The sequence below is a fragment of the Dysidea avara genome, chromosome 12 (genome assembly GCF_963678975.1).
Source record: "Dysidea avara chromosome 12, odDysAvar1.4, whole genome shotgun sequence".
In the NCBI taxonomy this organism is placed as follows: Eukaryota; Metazoa; Porifera; class Demospongiae; order Dictyoceratida; family Dysideidae; genus Dysidea; species Dysidea avara.
In genome coordinates, this window is record NC_089283.1 from 12,545,883 (window position 1) to 12,570,875 (window position 24,993).

At 37.3% G+C, this 24,993-nt stretch overlaps 2 protein-coding genes across 5 annotated transcripts; one reads left to right on the plus strand and one right to left on the minus strand.

Moving 5' to 3' along the window:
- Positions 1-206: 206 nt before the first annotated feature.
- On the minus strand, positions 207-6,903 carry LOC136240284 (uncharacterized). The gene is made up of 13 exons (XM_066031224.1): positions 6,763-6,903; positions 6,472-6,547; positions 4,176-5,668; positions 4,078-4,122; positions 3,673-3,786; positions 3,476-3,627; positions 3,252-3,414; positions 2,723-3,187; positions 1,798-2,076; positions 1,363-1,709; positions 951-1,023; positions 663-794; positions 207-569 (listed from the first exon to the last, which is right to left on the minus strand). Exons 3-13 carry the CDS (start codon positions 5,653-5,655, stop codon positions 397-399), a joined length of 3,423 nt encoding a protein of 1,140 aa, XP_065887296.1. The 5' UTR covers positions 5,656-5,668; positions 6,472-6,547; positions 6,763-6,903; the 3' UTR covers positions 207-396.
- LOC136240285 (guanine nucleotide-binding protein subunit beta-like protein 1) lies at positions 6,884-24,993 on the plus strand. 4 transcript variants are annotated; one of them, XR_010693762.1, is made up of 9 exons: positions 6,884-7,017; positions 11,522-11,644; positions 11,690-11,799; positions 12,539-12,603; positions 12,662-12,731; positions 22,109-22,234; positions 22,355-22,444; positions 24,631-24,737; positions 24,785-24,993. XR_010693762.1 is itself a non-coding variant. In XM_066031225.1 (9 exons), exons 1-9 carry the CDS (start codon positions 6,905-6,907, stop codon positions 24,957-24,959), a joined length of 975 nt encoding a protein of 324 aa, XP_065887297.1. In that variant the 5' UTR covers positions 6,884-6,904; the 3' UTR covers positions 24,960-24,993. The 4 variants fall into 4 exon arrangements, 3 of the variants coding, with proteins under 3 accessions (XP_065887297.1, XP_065887299.1, XP_065887298.1); XM_066031225.1 differs by having other exon boundaries at positions 22,355-22,440; XM_066031227.1 differs by lacking the exon at positions 6,884-7,017 and adding an exon at positions 7,198-7,298 and having other exon boundaries at positions 22,355-22,440.

Consider the following 24,993-nt stretch of genomic DNA (forward strand, 5'->3'; position numbering starts at 1 on the left):
GAAAGTGACAGTGTAGCAGGGGATAAGTAAGTTAACTATTACATAAGAATTAAAGGTAAGAATTGCAGCAAGTACAAAAGTTGCAGATGGATTAAAATGCATTTGGGAATTAACAGCTGGCTGTGGTCAATTTAAGTTCATAGTTCCTGCCACATTTACTCTATGAACATGACATAATCATATCAACAGTTTATTTGAATACTTCATCCAATGCAGCACTATATATTATTATGTTAACACAAACACAACCTGTACAACCAATAATACTGTACAATGACCAGAATACAAGCAGATACAGCAATTCACTATATACACAATACACGTCATTATTCACAACAATTGCAATATTACTTATAATAACCAATAAATGAACAAAGAACACAATAGACACTAGAGTCAATCAGAACACTTGGTCTTCTCTTCATATTCAGACTGGTTAATCTGCACTAAGGCCTCCATAATATTCAGTGATCGTCTCCTTAGGAATCCTATTTCACTTGACAACACTTCACAAAGTGATCGTTTGGCTTTCTGTTGATACTGTACTGCCTCAAGCTCACCATTAACAACTAAACAGAATTTATTAAGTAAATTTAATGACAAGTATGAATATAATATAGCTAACACACATGGAAGTGAACAATGTACTATTTAATGCTCACCATCCATAGTTGCATTGATGCTGTCCAAATACTCGTTGGACTGCTTAAGGGTAGTTGTGAGTGCCTGGTAGATTTGATCAGCGTGCACTGTTTGATGTAACGCGGTCCAGTACTCAAACAGTTCCTTGTCTTCTACACAACAAAAGTGATCAAAGTATATAATTTGAACTATGTTGATTTATGTATGTCATACTGTAAGTGCTATATAAATCACTACAAATTGTTTTAAAAAGTACAGGAAATTACTACAAAAATGTGTACGTGCATGCATGCATGTGTGAGTCATACCTGGGTAGTCATCCTCGGTGGTTTTATCATCTTCACATTTCATAATCTCATTCTTCAATTCAGTATGAAAAGCCTATCAAATTACGTACACATGAAAATGAGACATTAAAATCTATCTCTGCTATAGTGACCATGTAAAGCATGCAGGTCCCAAGTATAACTGAGGAGTTACATGTGGTACACATATTTCACCATCCCATAAATAAAACCACTTCAAAATTGAGACCTGGTCACAAATAAAATTTGGCCCTAATAAATGAGGTTTTACTGCACTGTACCCAAATACAATAAACAAGCCAAAAAGTATGAGTGACTATGTAGGTATATTCTCACTGTACATATAAGCTGTATTGGTTAGACACTCCTACTTGTATTCTCTACATCACCTATAAAAGTGAGCCAATAGTTTTACCTCATTTTCCAGAGACATTACACTCTTCTCAAAAGACTCTGGCACCTTGTAGTTGAATGCCTTCAACAATACCAACAAATCCTGATAGTGTAATAGCTGACAGGAGCGAGATGCAGTATCATGAATGTGTGGGGTCTGCAGGCCTCCCTTCCTCGTCATAATGGTAGTACCGTCCAGCAACTTGATCTTCAGAGTGTTAACTTTCTTAGTGAGGATCTCGGTGGAGTGGTCCAACATAATCTTCTCACAGATCTCAGGGAAACACACCATACACTGACCACCAATCTTAACAACTACAGTGACCTCATCAGCTGCAGAACCCCACTTGATGTTGCGGATAAGATAAGCTGTATAGGGAAACACCAAAGCATTCACAAGTGTACATATTCAATTGTACAGTGACAGCTACATACATGTAGAAATCTCTCAACTTACTATCACTAAAGTCTCCATTGGAGGATGCATCCATTGGTATCACGTCATCATTGCCTGGTAGTTGACTCACTGATGTTAACTCTCTTCTAGCCCTCTTTCTTGGGGGTGCAGCAGAGGGACTAGCCTCCACTGACCCACCAGATACTGGTGACTGTGTACCACTGTCCAGTGTGGTCCGGGGAGGACTGGAGTGTGTTGAAGAGGTGGAAAACTTGGAGGGGGTCCTTGATGCAGGAGGAGCCTTAACTGGAGTGATCTGGTCTTCTATAAATCCTCCCTCTGTGTAAGAGGAGGAAAAGGATTTTGAAAAGACACAAACAAGGTACTTGGTACAGTGAAAATTGTTTTAGCAGCCACCTGTAAAGAAAGGCCACCTCTCTAAAAAAGTAAATTTTAAATTCCCCTAGTGAGATATTCATACACTATTCTAACTGTATTAAGCAACCATCTGCACATTAAAGCCAAGAAACTTTTTGCGTCTGGTTTAGACAGGTTCCATTGTACTATTTTATTAAACACGCATGACTAAATACTATGCGAGACACATGCTGTTTGGGTGAAACACCTTAAATTACATGTATTTGTGATGTGGGTCACAAATATGTGCTGTTTATTGAAGTGACAGAACAGTGAAGACTTTATTTTTCATTTACTCCAAGGACTGAAGCTGTGGTATTTATGTAATTACAATGACCTTAAGCAATATAAGAGTATACTCGTACGTACAGTATGCACTACCAGATATTTATCCGGTACATGCAAAGCAACAACATGGGCCTTAATTGGAACGTCTTTCTGCCAAATTCAAGATGTAAAACTAAATCCTAACCAATTTTCCAAACAACTCTTTGTATAAGCACTATATTTGAATACACTATAACAGTAAACAGACACAAGGAGCTACACTGTATAATATGGCACTTACTTCCAGCTGGTTTCTCCACTCCACATCCCAGACAAGCTGGTGTCCTGGCAGTATTACAACGACCACAATGGACACATAACCATCGACCAAACGTGAAGATGCCATAATTGTAATGACAAAAAGGACATTTACGACATCTCTTGCGGATCATCTCTCCACAATTGAGACAGTTCTTTGCCTGGTCAGGTGTAATTTTCTTCAATTCAGAATCACAGTAAGTGCAGGAGGTTAGGTCAGAAAAGAACACAGCTTGACATTCCATACAAGCCAGCTTCTGTCTACTGGAACGTTCATCACCTGATCTTGAATGCTTCCTAGATGATGACTGTGACTGCTGAATTGGTACGGCTGATAACGACGGCACCGATTTCTTCTTTTTCTTTCCACCATTATCAAAGTAGAAGCCACAAACTGGTATCTTGTCATAATCAAGATCATCACTTTTAGAATCATTCAGCTCAATCACTAAACATATAAACAAAGTATGTCGTACACTTTGATGATATAACAGAGTTATATGATGACATACCTGTACGATTGGTGTCCTTGACCTTATTCTGACATACTTGATTTAGCTCGTCCATGAATTTTAGGTCGTAGTGTTTACAAAGGTACCTCAAATGATCCATTCTTAGTACCTTAGCTGAAGGACCATTCTCTTGCAAACTACCAAGATTTCTTAAAATAGGCACCTAGAGAAGAGGTAAATTGCAAGTATAAAACCAACTATTGGTATCAGTTGGTTCCACATACCCAGAGTAGAGGCACTCGGATGGTCTCCATTCCACTCCTATATCTGAACGACACAACAGCAGCCGTGGAGAAACTTGAAAATAATTTGTTACGAACTTCACTCAACACTGCATAGCCTTTCCACAATGATGAATAGCTGGAAGTAGGTTCACCTAAAACAACACATAACATACCATACAATACCTGATACTACTTACCATCAAACATTACTGGAGGATCATCCTTGGGAGGTGTAAAGTAAGGATCATCCTTGTTAGGTACCATGAAAGTCACTCTGTATCCATCCCACATAACTTGGTGGAACCAGGTGCCTATAACATGTACAGGGCATTTATGTACTTAGATACACATGCTAGTATCGTAAACAACATTATGAGAACTACATATAACAGAAGTTATTGGCATAACTATAGGGTTTGTACAACATGTTAACAACATTAAAACAACTTTCAGAAACACACAATATCCTGTTAACTGTAGCCATAAACAGAGCACAAAAATCTACTCCCAGAACGTTATTGAGAATTAAAATGTTATTAAAGCTAATTCCTGTGGAAGAGTTGTTTCCATACAGTTATATACAATTATCAATACAAACTTACCAGAGTTAGTCATGTGCACAGAATACAAGGGGACGTTTTCAACAGCTACAGAAATACATAATATGTAATACACACATATTAACAGCATGACTATCCACCTGCATTAGTAGCAATACTATCATAATCTGATTCACTGTCTGCTTCAACTTTCACCGATGCCCGTTTTGATTTACCTGAAGATTTGTGCTTGTAGGAATTATTTACGAATACGTCATCGTCTTCATAATCAGAATTCTCAGTGTATACCATTGCCCCAGTTTTGATCACTCTACCTCTGCTACTCATCTTGCCTTTATTCTTCCTCACAGGACGAGTGCTGTTGTCTTCAGTATAAACAGATTCTACTTCCTGTTTAACATTGACTGGTGCACTGTTGTTGTTATTTTTGTTTACATTAGAAGTATCAGAGCTACTACTATCAGTCTTTTGGCCAGTAGAAGGTGTAGGGGAGAGTACAGCCTTGTCAGCAGCAGGGGGACTACCCATTTCAGAAGTGTTAACAGTAAAGGAATCAAGAGGTTGAAAAGTGTCATCAGCAAATACCTTGTGGCTGGAGGTAGTCTTTCCATCTCCACTCCCTCTAGGAAGTACTGTAACCAGAGTTCTACCTGATAGATTGAACATTGGCTTAGGAGGAGTCTGTACATCACTCTGGCTTGATTCAGCTGCTGCTGTTGTAGTTGTTACAATTGTATTGGTTGTTGTATGGTTTGTATATGGGATGTTACCTGTGGCTTGTTTTGCTGCAACAATTTGACTCAAACTGGGAGCAAGGTCTGGAGATTTAGCTGGAGCACTTTCAGGTGACTTCACGGGGACCATTTCAGGAGACCTCATTCTAATTATTTCAGGAGACTTCACTCTAACTATTTCAGGGGACTTCATTCTAACCACATTTTCAGTAGACTTTGCTGGCGTTGCTTCCTCATTATTGTTCACAGTAGTATTGTTCACAGTAGACTGAAGAAGGGAAGATGCCATTGATAACATTGAGTTTAACACTGCTTGATTGGCCAAGCTGACAGGAATTTGTACATTGGGTACCAATGGCACTGCTGGTCTTTCTGTACTGCTGGTCCCACCTCGTATTACAGGCACAGATGTTGAGGCTACTTTCGTACTTGATCCAAGTTGTGACGTTGTCTCACAAACCGGCAGTGTATTATTAGTGCTAGCCTTAATAGGCTTTAGAGTGGGAACATACTTCTTAACCATAGCATCGCTTTGAAATGGAGTATCACTGTTACACTGTTGAATGTATTGCTGGACATTTTTAAAGCCAGCAAAAGAGTTCTCGGCAATGGCAACTGCGGTATCAGTGCGTGAAGTAGGAACTCTAGTCACCTTAGCAGCAGGCTGGGAAGCTGGAGTTGCACTTGTGGCAGGAACGATGGAAATCACTGAATTTGATTTAGCATTTTCTACTGCCTGAATAACTGATCTCTGCCACTCCAACAAATTACCAACAGTCAGCGTCTTTCCTTGCATAAGCTGGGCAATATCAAGATTCTTAAAAGCTGGTTGAATCTCTGGTAGATTAGATGGTGTAGGATTTGCATGCTGTTTTCCGGCCTCCATCACAAATGAAACCCTGAAGAATACACAATAATGACCACTATTCACAATCAAATCGTAGGTACTTTTCTCTGTATTATAATGATCTGTCTTAACATAAAAATAGCAAATGAAAATAGTACTTATCCACAGAGATTAGTGGCAAATCACAAAATACACGTGGCTAAACCCATACAAAGTTAATTGCCTGCAGTCAGTATTGTATTAGAATCTATTAGATCAACCCACCAAAATGTGAATGTAATTTGCTGTAATTATGGCAACTAATAATTACATAATCATGAGCTCAGAAGGCAATGTACTCCACACAATAACTATACAGCTATATACACAAGGTAGTTCTGACTGCATACAACCAGCTAAAAAAAACAGATTTGTGTTGGAAGGAATATCGCTGAGCAATGCATATAGGTGTTAGCTTTGCTAAGCAAAAACAATAGGCCACAAAAGTATTGCAACACTCCAAACAGCCAGTGATTTGCAAATAGTAAAAATTTTAGTTCTGATAAACTTAATTGATGACCTTTATATTAAAGGTGTAAATGATAAATAAAAAGTAATTTAAACTCAACACTTTTTAAAAATGTGACTAACATCTCAAGGTAATTCAGCTGGGAGCTAACATTCTGCAAGCACCTCTAACAACTACCTAACCTTATACATAAATATTTTCAAGTAATTTATATAGTAATTCAAATACATTTGGGTAAGACTCTAATTATAGTTACAGTTCAGAAAAGTCACTTAAAACAAACAACTATCAAAGAAATAAACTACAATAACAACAACAAACATTACACAAGCATTTCAAATGCTTACCAACAAACTGTGAGCGAATATGTTTGGATTCCGGTACTCGTGCTACACCAAAGTGAGAAACAGCGTGGTATATCAGCTAAAAACGAAAAAGACAACGCTGTTAAAACACAAACCCTTTTAACACAACATTACACACAAGAAATGACAAAAAATAGCCTAAATTACGAGTTAAATATAGTTACACTGGATAGCTATAGCCACGCCATAGCAAAATGTCCGGCGTAAGTGCTAAAACCTTAACTAAAACGTAAACAGAATAACTGCTTTTAAAGTACCAAAATAAAGCCTTACCTTTGAAGAATTCTCTGGAGTTTCTACCTCACCTGATCAACGCTGTCAGCTCTTTGCGAGAAGACGGGCGGGAGCAAATGTGCAGCAGATATGACGTCACGAGCAGCCGTATACCTTATTTTGTGAAGGAATTTTTATTTAAATGGCGGCTCCACCTGACCCGTTCTACACCCTAAGACCTCGTACTGGTGAAATAACAGCTCTAGCCTTTTTAACTAACTCTGAAAAATCGGATAGTCCGCTTCTTTTATCCGGGTAAGCCATATTAAGTAAGCTATCTTCGGAGTGGGCGTAACGCATGCCACGTGACCGTACTTAAAATAGCTGTTTTTGTTTTAAGACGAGGTGTAAGATATAAGGGCAGGAGGAATTGCTATGTTATAATGTTATTTTACTCTAACTTGGCCTAGTTACTTGATGTTAAAAACGCGCGCAGGTTGATAGGTCACGTGATAATTGTTATGTTTGTCTGTTGTGGTCAGCAGCTTGTCTATACCATTAAGAACCGCCCTGCTGCGTCAACAATCAACAGCTATGTAATTTATCCGCATGTTTTAATGTTATTCATAGCTTAGTTGTGTTGTATCACTTGCATACCATCATGTTGAGGTATGCTTTATGTACCTGTCATCATAGTGTGGCATAGATAAATTAATAGAATGCTTAGCAGTACCTACCTCAACATCATATGGGTACATCATAATGGTCACAGCTGTTCTTGTACCATGCTGTTGATCATCTAAGGATTCAGTAGTTGTATTATAAACAGAACTAGTTTTTTCTTGATGTGAAATGTAAACATGTGAACAACATTTAGGATACTGTATAGCCTAAATATTTCGAGGGGCAAATTTTTCGAGGTTGAGCAATGTTGCTAAAAATAAAATTTGCAAAATGTATTAGACTATATAGAGGTCTAAGGATAAAATGTTCACTGATAATCCCCAAAACTGCGAAATCAGCGAAAATTTTCCCTCTCGAAATATTTAGGCTATACAGTATCTGTGATGTTTCAGCAGTGTCTTACTAATGCTCTTGTTTTCTATAGCTGTGTTGTTCGGTATGTTTCTATGTGTCTTGACATGGCATGTGCTATTTAATTATCCTAGATAGGTATATATATATAAAGGTCAGTATCATCAGTGAAACTGATTATAATATTTCTTTGGAATGTCATGTTGCTCTAGCTGTAGGTATCGTGACATGATCGTGTATTGGAATATCAATTGTGCTATCATGGACATGTACATTTTAACGATGTAGTTCCTAGACTTCAGGTGTAATGGAGAAATAGAATCACTTATTAGCTGCCCATTCATTTAATTAAGAATAAAATAATTATTTGTATCACAATACAAATAATATGTCATGACTACCCAGTTGTTAGATACAGATCACACATACACTATACTGCTAAACCTAAACACATGAAATAAAAATGTGTGTTCCCAGCTAGTAAGGTAGATAAATGTAGACCCCTGGGAGCCTTTCTTTAACATGAAGTATGTGTGACCATAGAGCTACAATACAAGAAATGAATATTGAACTAACTTGAGGATACAGTATGTACAACCTTGTATATGAACTGCTAAACAGTTTGATTTTCATCAAAAAGTAACATGGATTTATCCAACTTTCTTTCCATCCAAATTTCCTGTTGTACAATAACTACTATAGCTAAGGAATAATTTGGAACCTCGGATTAGAATTCCACATTAACAAGTTCATGCACTATAAAAAATGTATTGATTTTTGTTGATGAAAACTTCAACAAAGCACAATCCAGTAGCTGTAACACGTAGACAGACACAAAGTTATTAAACTTCAAAAACTGTTCTCCAATGTTTACACCAGTACACCTTGTACAGGCTCTGCTTTCTATGTGCACCATCCATCATGACACAAATAAAATTTTATTTACAATGTACAGCATGTATGTCTTAGTGAAGTGATGTGGTGCTCTTAAAGAGTTGGTGTGGGTACCGTGCAGAGAGAAACGTTGGCAAGCAAAACTACTAGCTAAGGTGAATTATTAGCATATCGTACACCCATATTTAATATCTGGTATATGCAACTGTCCAGACTACACGGTAGACAATTACAACCATCCCTATAGTATATGTGACAGCATTCACATCTGCATGCTCCAAGGATACCGAGTATACCAAGGTCAGTAACACCTGGTACGTAACTCATGGTAGCACTCTAGCTTAATGGCCCAGCAGCCTTTGGTGGCACAGTAACTCAAGGGACTGCTTAATTCTTTCATCAGCAGCCATACTTACACATTTGAAAATCTATATACATGCCTACAGAGCAAACTAACAAAGTGGCTAGTATATTTGGATGGAGACAATCTTTACTGGTACCAGTTACAGAATATTTGCAACGGAACTGATCTATGAATAATAGAACAAATAATTCACAAGTTACAATGTATTTGTTCTACAAATTTGAATGATATAGTAGAACAAGGAAACTGGCAAACAATGTCAACAGCAACTGTTACGAGGAGCGACAACATTTTTCTCCTACATGTAGTAACAATTACATTTCAAGATGTCCATTCCACATGCATCAAACTAGACCAGGTGTATAATTATATGTATTGTGAGTTTTAGTGTTAGCTGTAGATGACTATAGAGCTAAATGCTGTGTTGCTCCATATATAGATGAAAGAGAAATGATACTTAAAATAGATAGCTATAAGTGCAATGGTATGGCTTCTAACAATTTCTAATTGTTACACTGTATGTAATATTAATAACTGGCTTTAAATAGTGGTAACCTGATAAATCCAACCAGGACATAAAAGACACTAGAAATGATGGCTACATGGTATAGTGTATGTATTGTTAATGGAATTTTGTAGTGTTACAGTACACAACACCTTACCATGATATATACCTACCATCAGTAAGCACTGAGGTATTGATGGGCCTGCTACCACAGTCTTCCAGAAAACATTGTCAACCAGCCATCGTTTAACAGTTTTAAAAGATTCGCAGTATCGTATTATTATTTATTGTCGATTTCAAATTTATTGGTTACCGATATTGATCTGTGTGTCATGATACTCTGTATCACTCAGTAATAAATAAATAAATTATAGCAAGTGAGTTTGCATGGTGAGAGTGAATTTGTCATGATGAATTTCTGGTAGAAAAATTGACAAATTGTATAGCTAGACAGATATCTGGTGGGTGGAAAGGTTTGCATGGTTTGTTTAGCTTGATGAAATGATGTTCTTTTGCCAAATTCATTAACTTCCTTCCCAGTAGCCTTACCCTATAACTACAGTTCTGATTGATCAATGATAATGTAGCTAGAATTTAGTCTTTGTTCTGTATGGGCACTTGTTATTAGGCTAATTCACTAATATCTTAGTGCCAAAAGTTATGTAGCTATTATAATGTTGAAATTATTGTTGATGATGCTGTGATTGCTTTTAGAATTTGAAGACTTGTTTGTAATGTCTTCAATGCAATAATATGTTGTTGCTAGCTCTGAATTGATGATGACTATTATGTTCCACCTTGTTTTCACATCTTATACATGTATATATGTGACCGGATTTGCAAAAAGGTGCCTTTTTCACACACAAAATTTGACCTATTTTTTGAACTTTGAAACTTCATAACTTTTTTACCATTGCATATAATTGCCTGAAATTTTCCATGAGTAAAGCTACATTATCTGGCTACATTATGATACAAACAGCAACGTAATCAGAGTAAGGAGTCAACTGTTATAAAATCCTGTTCGCTGACATGTAAAATGTGTGAAAAAGGTACCTTTTCGCAAATCCGGTCACATATATGGTCATAGTTAACTGATTGTAATGTAACAGTATGTCATGTTACTTTTAAGTGTGCATGGAAATGTTCTGAGCCATTGTATGCCGTATTTCCTTGGTTAAATGCTGCATCTTTAATCGCACTTGAGTGTAGGGTTAGGCAATATTTCAATAAATTGCCAATGTCACCTAATCAAGTGCTCGCAATACTATTATCGCATGTATTTGCCTTCGCAATATTATTGCATAAGCAATATTTATCACATTTTGCAATAATTATTGCATTTATCATCTAGTTAGTATCTTTTCTAGGCCTCATATTTGATGCAGTTCATGCATACTACAGTATGTCAATTGATTAAATTGTTAGCGAAGAAGTTGTGTTTGTAAACTAATTCTTAGTGAAAACAAGCAGTCATATGGACTTTTCTAACTATGTGGTTGTGTTCAATTTTCACATGCAATATTGCAATAATTGCATTAAATGACTCATGCAATAACTGCATGTCACAAATTCAATATTTCCCAACCCTACTTGAGTGGTGCCACAATGAATTTTGATGACAATGACGCTTAAACATTGTTTTCAAGTATCAAGTAGTGGTTGAATCTGAATAGTTGCCGAATTGATTTTTTGAACCAAGGTAATAAACACTGCAGGGCATTTAACCAAGTTAATCAGTATATGCAATTTATATTTTATTTCATGATCATCCGCTTGAGGTTGTGTCCCTTAGTATTCTACTGATAGTCCACTAAATGAATAATGTGTTAAAGTAAAATACAGGCGACTTTCATACAGTGTATGTACAGTAGTAGCAAATTACAGAGACATGTATGCCTCTTTAGTGACAAAATTAGTCACGTTTTATAGTTAAACGTGTAGCAAGTTTTTTGTGTAGATCTGTAATACAGATCTTGTAACATGAAGTATTCTAGGTTTACAAATGACTGTATCTTTAGGTGCACATCTGGTAGAGTGAGTGTGTGGAACTTGGTCAGTAAGAGGGAAGACTGGAAAGTGACAACTGCTAATGAGAGACCGGTGGTCGGTGTAGCGCAAATTGCTCACAATAAGATAATCAGGTAACAACCTGTGCCATTAACTGGTAGCTATTGTATTATTTGTAGTCAAGGTCGAGGTGGACAGATGGAAGTATGGGACATCGGTGCACAGGAAAAGTTGAATTTATTCAATGTGGATGATCCAAGATTTTGCAAGCTTTCAGTGCTGAGACAAGGTAACAAGACAATGGCGTAATCTTATTTAAAAAGATGGCTGCTATATTTCTATGGAATTACATCTGTTACATTGGTTACTGATAAAAAATAAAACAGCCTGGCTATTAAAAGATGAGGTCAGCAAGTTTTAAAAGCCAACCCTAAATTGTGATGTTAAATGACCAGTTAATGATCTCATTTTTGTTTACTAACTTTATTCAGTATCACAACTGTAGTGGTCTCTTGACAGTATTTCATGTAAAGTAACTGATCTATTTCTTTTCTGACAACTCCCTCCCATCTAAAGCATGTATGTGATGAAATAAGAACACCGGTCACTGTCATCAACAATCTTATTCACATTTGTCTATTTTACATATTTTGTAACAGCAGTCATAGTTGTTTTCACCTCAGTGTCACATATACGATATATACAGCCCTACCTATATGTTGGACTGTTAATGCATGTCCAATGTGTAAGAGTACTTGTCACCTTTATCACAATGTATGACAGCTATTCACCAGTGTTATTGAATAATGTTATCCCAGTAAATTTGTACAGTTATTTAAATAATGTTTCAAAGATCAGTTGACATCAATTGTCCCTTGTGTGTAGCTATAGTAATTGTATTCAAACCATTCATGTGTGGAATTTCACCTTGAAACAAACTATATTCAAAGTGGTTGCATGTAAGCTTATACTGATATAATTATTCTGTTGTTGTAGAGTATATTACATGTGGTGTATTATGTGTGCAGATACTGGATCACATGATACTGGATCACATGATAGACTTGCTGTTGCTAGTTCTGAATTTGGACAGGTTATTATTGTGTATTATGTGTATTTCTAATTACATTTTGTATTTACAAATTATACAGGTCAACATTTATGAGACTTCTATTGGTAAATTAGTTACAACACTGAAAGTAACTAAACCATCAACTAAAGGTATTTAATGGCTTCAGTATGAATTGAGAATCCATAGTGGTAATATATTGGCTACATTTACAGCTATTATATAGCTACTGTATACTGCTAAGCATCATTACCCAAACAGGAAGCAATCCTCACATATTTTTTTTTTATTACAAGAGTAAAAATAAAGACGTTTTATTAATGGCCATGTGAAATATATGTATTATGTACTGAGATTATAAACAAGCTTTTTAAAATGAGGCACTTTCCAATTCTGTGATACATGGCTTATGACACCATCTCAGACATTGAAACTAAAGCAACAACATTCTTCCTTCCAATGCAGTGGTTCTCAGATATCGTGATCCCATTTGGCTGTTTTCTCATCTACTAGATAGGATGTCAGTGTTTAGTTACCAAACTTTGTGCAGAATATTAATTGTGACATCTTTTCGGTAAATCATCTGAATTTCACAGCATATACAAACCTTCTTGCAATGGATTAAACACATCATTTTTAACTTTATGTTTTGCTGTGTCTGTTGTATATGATTTACTGGACTAAATTCAACTTCACAGTAGCTGGAAAGTCATTCTTCCCTACTGGACCACACACATAATATATATAGTACAGTACAATATACCATATAGCCAGCGGGAGGAAACTTTGGCAAATTTGCCACAATAAGATTTTGGCAAGAAAAAAGTTTAGCGAATTTCGTAGAGCTAATACAGATTTGTATTGGACAAACAATTTGGTGGATTATAGTTTGGCGAAACAACGCTCACTCGAAAAATTCGTCAAACTTTCCGGCTATACGATATATATAGTATTAAAATAAATTCGTGAGCTGTATGCAGTGAGGGTACCAGGGACAGAACATGATTAATGTTTGAAGTTTTGCATATAAAGATACATTATTAGAGCAGCCAAATACTCCAATAGAACAATCACCACGATTATAGTGATAATATATTGCAGTGGTAAAGTCAGGAAAGATTTTGCAAATACACTGTTTAAGACATTGTGCCTACCGTAGATTCCCTAAAATTTTGGCATCTCTAAATATTCGGCACTCCCCGTGCTTTGAACGTAATGTGCTCTAAATTTCGGCAAGCGCAGGAAAGTTTCTAGTTATAAGCGCGCTAATTTTTCGGCACTTGGAATACTAAGGTCTCTTGAGTACTGAGGATTCCACACAACATTCTACCTCGATACTGGATGAAGCACCAAGTGTGAAATTGTTCAGGGAACGTACCCAACGATATCATCGTGTGACATCATTCACAGCTACCGCAAAACGATCGCTTCTGTTCACAGAATAAAATCTTTCCTGGCCTCACATCTCCTTGTATAACATGATATACCCTCAGATAATGTTTTGTTAAGCCATGCATGGAGCACTTAATTCAGCACCTGGTAGCGAGATTTATCACGAGATAGCCTAATAATATTACTGATTGTGGTTTCTATTTTTATTAATTGTTGAAATCCTTAATATTACGTCTGGGTGATTGTATTCAAAAGCGATGTAGTAATGACATTGACCATCCCTCCTGGACAATGTAGGCAATCATAGTATATAGCGCTGTAGCCAAGTGAGGGTTGTGGAATCGTCAGCTCCGCCTCAAGGCATTCCTGTTGAAAGAAATCCAGAAAGTAAGCAGTAAACGGATCGCAAATAACATAGCCATGAAGCGTGCAGACTGTATTAGGGATAGATCCCTAAAAATTCAACAATAGCACAAGGTTGGTACATTTTTTTCCTAATTGTTCGGCCAGACACGAATAGAATTAATTTATTTCTGCCGAATTTTTAGGGAATCTACGGTAAGTAGAATTGGTGAAGTGATTAAACATGACTAAGCAATGTATCGCCAATATAGCTTTGATCTTATGTAGTTAGTTCTATTTTGTAAATAATGTGTGTACTTGTAATGTTTTCATACTAACATATTAATAAAAATGAATCTATTCCCAAACAGTAAAGCTGTGATAAAAGGTGTCGCATACACCATCCTCGTTACCAGTATATCATGTTCGGTAGCATCTATTCAGTTCACATGGGATAGATTACTAATCTAAATACAGCAATAGCACAGCAAAACTACAACTTTATAATTTCCATTGCAGTGCATGCAATGTATAAACACGTCATACAATTAATGCAATTACATAATACATCACATGGCCCCAAAGTTGTGGAATTGAAAGTGGTGGGTCAAGAAATGGCTGAAATGATGTTAATACCATTCTTTTTAATGATTGTTATCAACCATGTGCATTATTGTAACGGGCTCGAATGTTATCAATTACTGATACAATACAACAATGTGGCATAACAGAATGTGCACGCATACATAGGACATTAATTAGATACATACAAAATCATTGCGTGTGCACATAGTTGAGTACTTATGTCACACTGCTTCCCCGTAAGTTTATTGAGTCCTCTGTTAAAGTCTGTGAGATGACAAGTCCTTTGTGGCTTGGAGCAAGTTCCAATATTAGTATACCCTGCTGGTGGTGAACTAGCTGGTGTTGCTTCAGTGTAACTTGTAACTTCTTGTAGTCTTTGGGTCTGCAGTCATCTTCCTGGAAACAGTATCAGTTTTCACAGTATGCTGACCATTACATACACTGTTGCGATGGAGTTTATCGTATGCTTGTTTAAGAGACTGCCCAACTTGCTCCACATACTCAGGAAGACCTTTACCTTCTTCCAAAGACATCGATAGTCTTCCTATAACATAACATCAACTGGCAAAGTTGCAGAGCGCCCTTAATTAACAAGAAATGGCACAAATCCAGTGGACTCAGTTTGGTATGCAAACAACACTTTGGGTAAGTGACTGTCCCAATTCCTCTGGTTTTCACTGACAACCTTAGATAGCATAGCTTCTGACATAAGATTAAATCTTTCTACTTGCCCATTGCTCTGTTCGTCTGTGGATGGAATCACTTCACTGTTTATGTTAGGTTAGACCCCTGGTCACTGTGCAGGTATGTTGGCACTCCATATCAACACGCAATCTCATCAACTAGCACTCTGGCCAGGGTATCAGAATCTGTTACCTGAAGGGGAAATGCTTCAATCCATTTGCAGTTATTACCACTATGTATTTGTGTCCCTTTGAAGATGTGGGTAGCCATTATGTCTCATGAATTTTTTTTCAAATGGGTGGTGTGCTTGAATTGTACCCATTGGGGCTTGAGGAGCTGGCTGGGGTGGGTTACGCTTTTGGCAGGATTGGCATGAACGCACCCAATTCTCAACATCTAGCTCATACCCAGGCCAGTAAAACTGCTGTTTCACCTTTTCAAGAGTTTGTGGATTCCCAGATAGCCTGCTTGATTGTGGGGCTGTGTCAGGACTTTATCTCTCATGCTGGTAGGATTGACCAGTTGTGCAGCACATGGAGACAAAGAAGTTTTCTGGAACTGGCGGTAGTGCACCCCATCATGTAGAAACATTCGGCGTAATCCTAGAGCTGTCTTGTGCGGAAGTGACTCTCCGTCATTTTGCAATGCTGTAATAGCTTGTGTTAGTTGGTCATCTTTCAACTGTGCTTCACTGAACAAACCCAAAGAGCTGGAGCAATCAGAAATCACGAAAGCTATTTGGGAAATCATGTAAACATTTTGTAACATATTGCCTGGCTTGTACTTGAACTCAAAATTGAATTGTTGTGAAAATAATATCAGCCTTCCCCCTACACCTTTTATCCCTTTCAATGATGTCAATGGATTATGATCAGTGAGTAGTGTGAAAGTGAAAACCATGTAGGTAAGGATAAACTTCTTTGATTGCCAACACTGCTGCTAAAGCTTCTTTTTGATGGTTGAATAATTCCATTCAACTGATAACAAATAATTACGGATATGCCAGGATTGGATGAGTAACTAATTGATACTTAAGCTCTGCAAAAGCTTCCTGACAAGCTGTCTCCCATTTGTAAGTGCTGCCTTCCCTAAGTAACTTGTTAAGGGGCTCTGCTATCTTAGAATAGTTTTGCACAAACCTTTGATAATAATTCATCAACCCAAGGAATTGTCTTAGCTGCTTTACATCAACAGGGACAGGATATGATGAGACAGCTGCAATCTTTGCTTTGTCTGGTGATACACCTGCAGCACAAACATCATGTCCAAAATAATGAACCTCCTGTGCAAAGTAACATTTACTAGGCTTCAATTTAAAACTAGCTTCCCTTAAAGCAGAGAATACATTACTTAGATGCTTCAAGTGTTCTTGAAAGGTGTCACAAAACGACTAGATACAATAACATAATCTAGGTATACAAGACATTGCACAGCCTACACACACTCCATGAGATGTCGGAAAGTAGCTGGAGCATTCGTGAGTCCTATGGGCATCATGTTAAACTCATAGTGGCAACTTACTGTAGAAAATTTTATCACACTCCTCTTACTGACAGCATTGAGTTTCCAGTAGTTGATGCAAAATCTCCTAGTCCCATCTTTCTTTTTCACTATAACCACTGGGGAGGACCATGGGCTGGCACTAGATTGTACTACTTCCTTTTGGAGTATTTTGGTGACTTTCTCATCAACTTTGTCTTTCAAAGCACTTGGTAGTCTCCAGACTGGTTGTCAAATTGGTGGTCCAGTGGTCTCAATAGTGTGCTTCACAACTTGAGTTCGGCCATGATGTGCTCCTGCTTTGACAAGAACATCCAAATACTCTACCAACAAATTCAATGGGTTTGTTTTTTCTGTGATTGATAATATGGTAGAATCCAGATTATCATCTGGAATGCATGACTCATTATTGCCATCTTCCAAGTTGTTTACACTAAACCATTTGAATCCTGTGAATGGGAATCACCTCTCATACACCAGTACCTTTACACACCTTGATTGGACTGGGGCTGACATTCATGATTTGTAGGATCACCTTATTGTCTGGAGTAATTGTGAACAGAGACTGAGCAACACACAAGTAGTTTGACAGGTGACAGTAGGTTCAACCAAGCCCTCCATGGAGTCTTCAAAACAACTAGTATTTCCTTCAACTTTGCAAGTTATCAACTGAATGGTACAGGCAGGAATTTCCTGAGTAGATGTTGCAAGACAGATGCAATTTCACTGTGACTGTTTCGTTGCAAATTAAGGCACATTGACATCCTGTAGTATGTTATGTATTGGCACTACATGTGGTCCCAAAGAAAGTGTACCACTCTTACAATCTAGCACAACTCCATGCTTCTTTAAAAAGTTAGCACCCAGCAGACAGTGTACTGTTACATCACAAATTACAATAAAGATGTGTTCACAAGTGAAAGGTCCCACAGTTTAATCTGACAGCTGTCATGCAATTTCTATACTGATACAATGTACAACAATGTGACAACAGAATCCTCGTGCATACATAGGCGTTAAATAGATGCATACGTATAATTATTGTGTGTGCACATAGTGAAGTACTTATGTCACGTTACCAATGGTTGTAACTCACTGGCTATACTCTGACTGGTTTCAAACCACAAAAGGTTTCAGCTATGATGGTTACCCTACAGTATGTATAGACCAATTTTCAACTTATTCACATAAAGCAGTTTACTCTGTAGGTATGGCAACAAATTGGTCTTTTTTTTACATGAATAACTCTACAAAAAGTTATCATATTTAAAACAAAATTTGGTACCAAGATTCACCTTAAATTATTCACATGTATGCCAAATTTCAAGGCAATATAGTGTTTGCACTTTATAGCTGTTTTTTGTAAGTGTACAAATAGGAGAATGAGAGAAAAAAATGCCAATTTTTAAGGGCTCATGTTTTGCCTCTTAAAATAGCATGAAGCTGAAATTATGCTGACCAACTGGTGTGGTAGACCAACTGTGTGTCTTGATACTAGACATGATTAGGACAAATGCTAGTGTATTAAAAATTATTATTAAAAATGAAATAGGGATTCAAGCAATAAAAAGTAGTGAAACAATTAAGAAATGAATGATGGTATTACTGCATAACTCGGTGGGAAATTCCCTACTGTACATTGGCATGTTATAACAATTATTCTGTTTAGGATTTTCCCACCAAGTTATGCTGTAATACCATCTTTCATCCCTTGTTTCACTATCTTTTATTGCTTGGACCCCTATTTCATTTTTAAATTACTATACCAGTTCGTTAGGTTTTTTGCTATAGCATACAGCTGTACAACTGTGACTGTTCTATTAGGGTGACTGTTCTATTAGGGTGACTGCTGTATTAGAGTACATGTATCTTAAGTCAGCTTTTCATCTACCCTCACTATTTCATATTTTCACTGCGTTTATGAATACAGCTAGACCAATAATAGAGAGTGTGGTCATTGTGATCATCTTTCTCTTCCTTTGTTCTTACCTTAAGCTTGCCTTTAGAAAGTGTAGATTGATTGGTAGTGAATCAATGGCTTTGTGCATTGTAAGAATAAATGTTAATTTTTACATCAACAGTTGAAGTACAAGCAATTTCATTCTGGGCAAGCTCCACGTATTGTTTTTATAATATGTAGGGTTGTGTAACGAGCAGAACAGTGTAGCAAAATGGCTACCTTAAATTACCGTCTTGTTGTTAATAATAATTAGTTGAGTGTGGCTGCTCTATTAGAGCATTTTAGCTATTTTCCCTGTGTAGGTGTGACTGTTCTATTAGAGTACTTTATACTTCGTATAAATGTGACTGGGTATTTATTTCCTAACCCTGAGATTTTATTTCCTTCCTGACCCAACCTTTGGGCTTATCTAAAAACTAGGGATGATGAGCCATAAAATTATTTACCATACACAATCTATGATGGAATGCAGCCATTATAACATCAAACAAAAAGGATGCTTTACATTATAAACAAGTGTAGTGACCTAAAAACATGGGCAAACAGTTGGATGATATGTATTTGCATGCATGTGGACAAAAAGGTGCGGCCTTAAAAAGTTTGGGTGAAAAAAGTTGTGTAATCAAAGGTGGCGGCCAACAAATGGCTGCAATGGTGTTAATGTTAACATTGCACACCAGTATTAGCATTAACATCATTACAGCCATTTGTTGGCCGTCACCTTTGATTTCACAACTTTTTTCACCCAGGCTTTTTAAGGCTGCACCTTTTTCACAGCTTGGCTGTTTTTGGTGTGGATATCACTTCTTTTTGTAATTGCAAGTTCCAAAGCCAGCCTAAGGTTGGCCTTGATACTTCTTTTTAACTTTTTTATCCTTTACTACAGGAATTGTCAAAGACTGTGTGGCTATATGTATTTACGAAGAACTGAAATAAGACGAATTTTGAAGGCGCGTATATCCCAATGATAGCTGGGCAGAAATGGTTAATTATACCATTCAAGCACTATGGAGCTTTGGATACGTGAAAACAGTGTTTTCTTGTTCCGTAAAATGAGTATGTCGCCTGCTCACACCAGCTGTACTTGGCCGCATGACACACTTGATATAGGGTATTTTCATCGTAGTACTCTAATACCAAGAGTTAATAATAGTGGAGAGGAGAGTGTCTAACACAATACAGAGCCTCTACAAATGATTTTGAGTGATTCAAAGGGAATCCTCTGTAAAACTTTGTGATTTATTGTATATTCTATATGTGAAGGTTGCTTTAATCATCACATTTCTTTGTTCTACAAGTGAGTGGGATTAATAATCTATGGTTCTACCAGTGTGCAATCATCACATTTCTTTTTTCTGGCAGTGTGCACTTGTTAACACGTCTGAGAGAATCCCATTGAACCATGCAAAATCATTTATGGAGGTTCTGTATTGTGTTAGACACTCTCCTCTCCACTATTATTAACTATTGCTAATACAGCACACATATTTCTGAGCACTACATATAGAATGTTCTAGAATTTCCACTGATAGATTTACAAGTTATCATTCTAGTGTACTAAACCAGAACTTTCATTTATAAGGTAGAAATTAAGTGAGGTGAGCAACTGACAGCAGTGGCAGAGTGGTAAAGGGCTTGGGTATATAGGTGTGGAGGTCCTTGGTTCGAAACCTAGACCCACTGTTTTTTACTTCTCAGTGACTGTTCTATTAGAATATCTCGATCATGCTTTTTTTTTACATGTTTGATTTTGCTTTATGTCTCCTTAGCTAATACTCTCAGTACTTTCAAACCACAAAAAGTTTGCACTACGATAGTAACTTCATGTACAGACTGATTTTAAGTTATTCCGTCAAGTGGATTACCCTGTAGGCGTGACAACAGATCACTTTTGCAGTTTTCAAAATCGCTAGTTCGATCTGTACAAAAATTGGGCTGTAAATGTGCTGCATTATGCTCTTACAGCTCTCAAAATTTGAAGTCAATCGACTAAAGCATGCATAAGTTGTTGCAATTTTTCTAAAGTGTGCAAAAAGAAAGTTTATGTAAGAAGATTAAGAAAAATACAAAGAGAATAACTTTGAAGGTGCATATCTCAGTGATGGTTGGGCATATTCAACTCAAATTTGGAATTGGAGATGCCCTACCCCGAGGGTGTTTCGGCAGCAAAACTGGTTAATTTCTGTTCAGGCACTATTGGGTGTGTGAAAACAGCATTTTCTTTGTACCTGTAAAATGCACACTTGTCTGTCATACGTCTGCACTAAATGTACTTGGCCACACAACACATGATACAGTAGACCCTCGTTTATCTGTATCCTCATTTATCTGAAATTGGAAATGACTTTTCTATTAGAGTATTTTGAGTACAGGTGTATGTTTTATTAGAGTATTCTGTATATACAGTAAATGTATGGGCTTCGGTTATCCAAACTTCACACTTTTTCCATTTCCTGAGACACATTGGAATTCGGATAACTGAGGGTCTGCTGCACTGATAATATAATTTAACGTATTGTGATATATGTTCATATCATGATACCATATAATGGGCTAATTTCGAAAGGGAAATTTTCAAAGAGCAGCTGGTAAAATAAATTTTGTAGGTTTTACTTTTGAATGCTCAAACATTGTGCATGGCGCCAACAAAAATAATTTTTGGTAGTGTCCGTTTAACCAAACGGATTTTGTTATTGAGATGGCGGCCACGCATAACCGTTGGATAATACAAATGGTAAGGGGGGATATCATGTCTATAACGAAATATGGACCACATGAATTACTGCTCAAGAAAGTGGTTGTACCATTATACTGAACTGTGTGTTCATTGTGGATAGTTGGAGTGGAAGTCTTTTCCACTTATTGCACACAATAAACTCTTCTTATTTTCGTGGCCAAGATTTGATAGTGCTTAACTGTGTGTGGGCCTTAAATTTATGATATTGATGGCCTATCAATTAGGTTTAGATACACAACAAAATACAGTATCGTACCATCTCTTAAAACATTAAATAATATAATTCTTTTGTAGTACCACTGTATGTGTCTGCTTTTTGTATTCTGTAGGTACTTGTATGTGTGTTCACTACTACAATAACCACATACTTGCTGGTTTTGAAGATGGAAGTGTTGTACTGTTTGACTGCCGAAATTGTAAACCTGTATCTGAATTAAAAGTTCACAGTGAACCAGGTATGTGCGTGTTGCACACAAAATCACTTAGCACCTTTTTACAACTCTGCATTTTACTCTCAGTAGCTAGATATATGTGTGGTAAAACTTTGTGTACTACTACTCTATTCCCTTATATAGTAATGTGTCTCCACTGTATTGATAATGGGTTAGGAGTTACTGGATCAGCTGATGATGTTGTATCAGTTTTAATGATCAATGAAACAGTCAGTGTGTTCACTTTATTTTTGAAATGTTTTGCTATAAATCTGTACTAGGGTTGGGCAATAAATCACGCAATATCGCCCAATCAAGTTCCCACAATACAATTATTGCATGTATTATATTATTGCATAGATAATATTTATCGCATTTTACAATAATTATCATTCTAATTTGTGTCTATTCTGGGCCTCAGTAAACTCATGAAAACAGGCACTCTTATTGATATTGGTCGTGTTTCAATTTTCAAATGCAATATTGCAATAATTGCATTGAATAACTCATGAAATAATTACATTGAATAACTCATGAAATAATTGCATGTTACAAATTAATATTGCCCAACCCTAATCTATACACATGTAATAGTTAATTGTAACATGGCTTTGCCTGATATGTATGCAAAAAGCCTGAAGGCGCAGACCAAGGGCTGCGGGCATACATATTTGGCAAATCCTAAATGCCCATGTTACAGCTAAAATGTAACACTTCCGTTGCAGGCTAATAACCTGCGTAATCACCCATGCCAATACGAGTGTAACCACTGGTTTCTTTATATATACATGCCTGAAAGACTCGATTATGGCTAGGTAGCATGTAATGTTGTAGCTATATATGTTTGTTATAATGAACAAACAAGTCCTAAGAAAATCATGGAAAAAGTCAAGTTGGGAAAATCTCAGGGAATTTGCAAGTGTATTAATGCTATTTCATTGTAGAGTGGTTAACTCGTGTTACAGTATCTATAATGTGGGTGTGGTCTGTATTTGAAAATGCTTGTGAATGCACTATGAGACTAGTTCTCACCTTTAACTAACGTTTCCCAACTCGTAGAATTGCAAGAATGCTAAAATGCCTTCATCTGAGTACTTCTTGTGGCAAGACTGTAATTTGTGGTAATAGTCATGTGAGCATTAATTTATTCCCATAATCGATTTCAGTCTGAGCATTTATAAAATAAGTTGATGTACTACTTCTAAAAACCAGGCACCATGCAGCTAGCTAACTCATCTGGAATTAACTAACTACGTGTGTATGGCTACAGTATTTTATTGTAGCCAATAGGTGTTTGGTTGTGCAATAATAAATTAATTTATTGTAATTTTGGATTTCATAATTCATGAAAATTGTAATTCTTCAATTATGTTGCTATGTACTGCTAAGGAAGCGCTTGTTAAACAAACTGCTTTTAACAACATACGCACAGATTGTGTATTTTCCCACAAATTCTCTCTACGAAGCCTTAAAGCTACTCTTCATTTTCATTTGCATCTGTAGGGGATATGTTCCCTTTCAACTTGAAGGGATAGGCTATTCCTGGTATTCTACGAGGCCTGCACCATTGTTTGTCAATTGTTAAATGCCTGTAAAACCCGAAGAAAAGGTAATTCACAAAATCTGAGGAGGGAGTCGCCACACCACCAAAAAGAAACCACCTCAGAACAAAGTTTACCTGTACGGAAGTTTACTACAGACTTTATTTCGCTTTTACTTCTTACATAAAAGCTGCTTTTACCATTTAATGTTTTTGCTCATGTGGGTGCTAGTCACTAGTGGGTGCATATGGACAAACAAACGCAGGCAGGCAGGCAGGCAGGCAGGCAGGCAGGCAGGCAGGCAGGCAGGCAGGCAGGCAGGCAGGCAGGCAGGCAGGCAGGCAGGCAGGCAGGCAGGCAGGCAGGCAGGCAGGCAGGCAGGCAGGCAGGCAGGCAGGCAGGCAGGCAGGCAGGCAGGCAGGCAGGCAGGCAGGCAGGCAGGCAGGCAGGCAGGCAGGCAGGCAGGCAGGCAGGCAGGCAGGCAGGCAGGCAGGCAGGCAGGCAGGCAGGCAGGCAGGCAGGCAGGCAGGCAGGCAGGCAGGCAGGCAGGCAGGCAGGCAGGCAGGCAGGCAGGCAGGCAGGCAGGCAGGCAGGCAGGCAGGCAGGCAGGCAGGCAGGCAGGCAAAAATTCAAGTTTCAGTTATTTTTTTAAAATTCTATATCCGGCTACCTGTAAGTATTTTTTTTGTTTGTTTGTTTTTAATGCTGTATTTGATGTTAGATGGACTAACGTACAGGTGATTTTCGTCACGTAAGATGTTTCTAGGATGATTTTTTAAGGCAGCATTTTAGGTGATGCACATCATTTTTGGGAGATCCCTACTTATACAGTACTGTTTGATAATAGCAATTAACCTTTTCTTGTTTTATTTCCTCCAGCTAACCCTAACCCACAAGTACAACATATCATTACACAATAAAGGAACTTCCTCAGTTGCCATCAGGCATGATAGGAGGATTATCACCACTGGTGGATGGGATGGCAGGTCAGTTGGTACTAGTGTGATTGTATGAGTTACCTTTTATTATGAAGGTTGAATCTGTTTGGTTGTAAGAAGGGCAAACCATTGGCTACTCTTAACTACCACACAGAGAATATAACAAGTTTGGACTACAGCTCTTCTTCTAATTCTGAACTGAACAAGATTATTGCATGTGGCTCAAGAGATGGTAGAATTAGTTTATGGAATTTGTACCAACATGTATAGAATTCAAAAATTATTTTTAAATGTTTTGTGGCCA

Coding starts and splice junctions, on each gene's coding strand:
- LOC136240285 (XM_066031225.1), top strand. CDS start 6,905: ATGGCGGCTCCACCTGACCCGTTCTACACCCTAAGACCTCGTACTGGT. Junction 7,018..11,521: donor AGTCCGCTTCTTTTATCCGG/GTAAGCCATATT, acceptor CTGTATCTTTAG/GTGCACATCTGGTAGAGTGA. Junction 11,645..11,689: donor GCTCACAATAAGATAATCAG/GTAACAACCTGT, acceptor TATTATTTGTAG/TCAAGGTCGAGGTGGACAGA.
- LOC136240284 (XM_066031224.1), bottom strand. CDS start 5,655: ATGGAGGCCGGAAAACAGCATGCAAATCCTACACCATCTAATCTACCA. Junction 795..950: donor CACCGAGGATGACTACCCAG/GTATGACTCACA, acceptor TTTGTTGTGTAG/AAGACAAGGAACTGTTTGAG. Junction 570..662: donor CATCAATGCAACTATGGATG/GTGAGCATTAAA, acceptor AATTCTGTTTAG/TTGTTAATGGTGAGCTTGAG.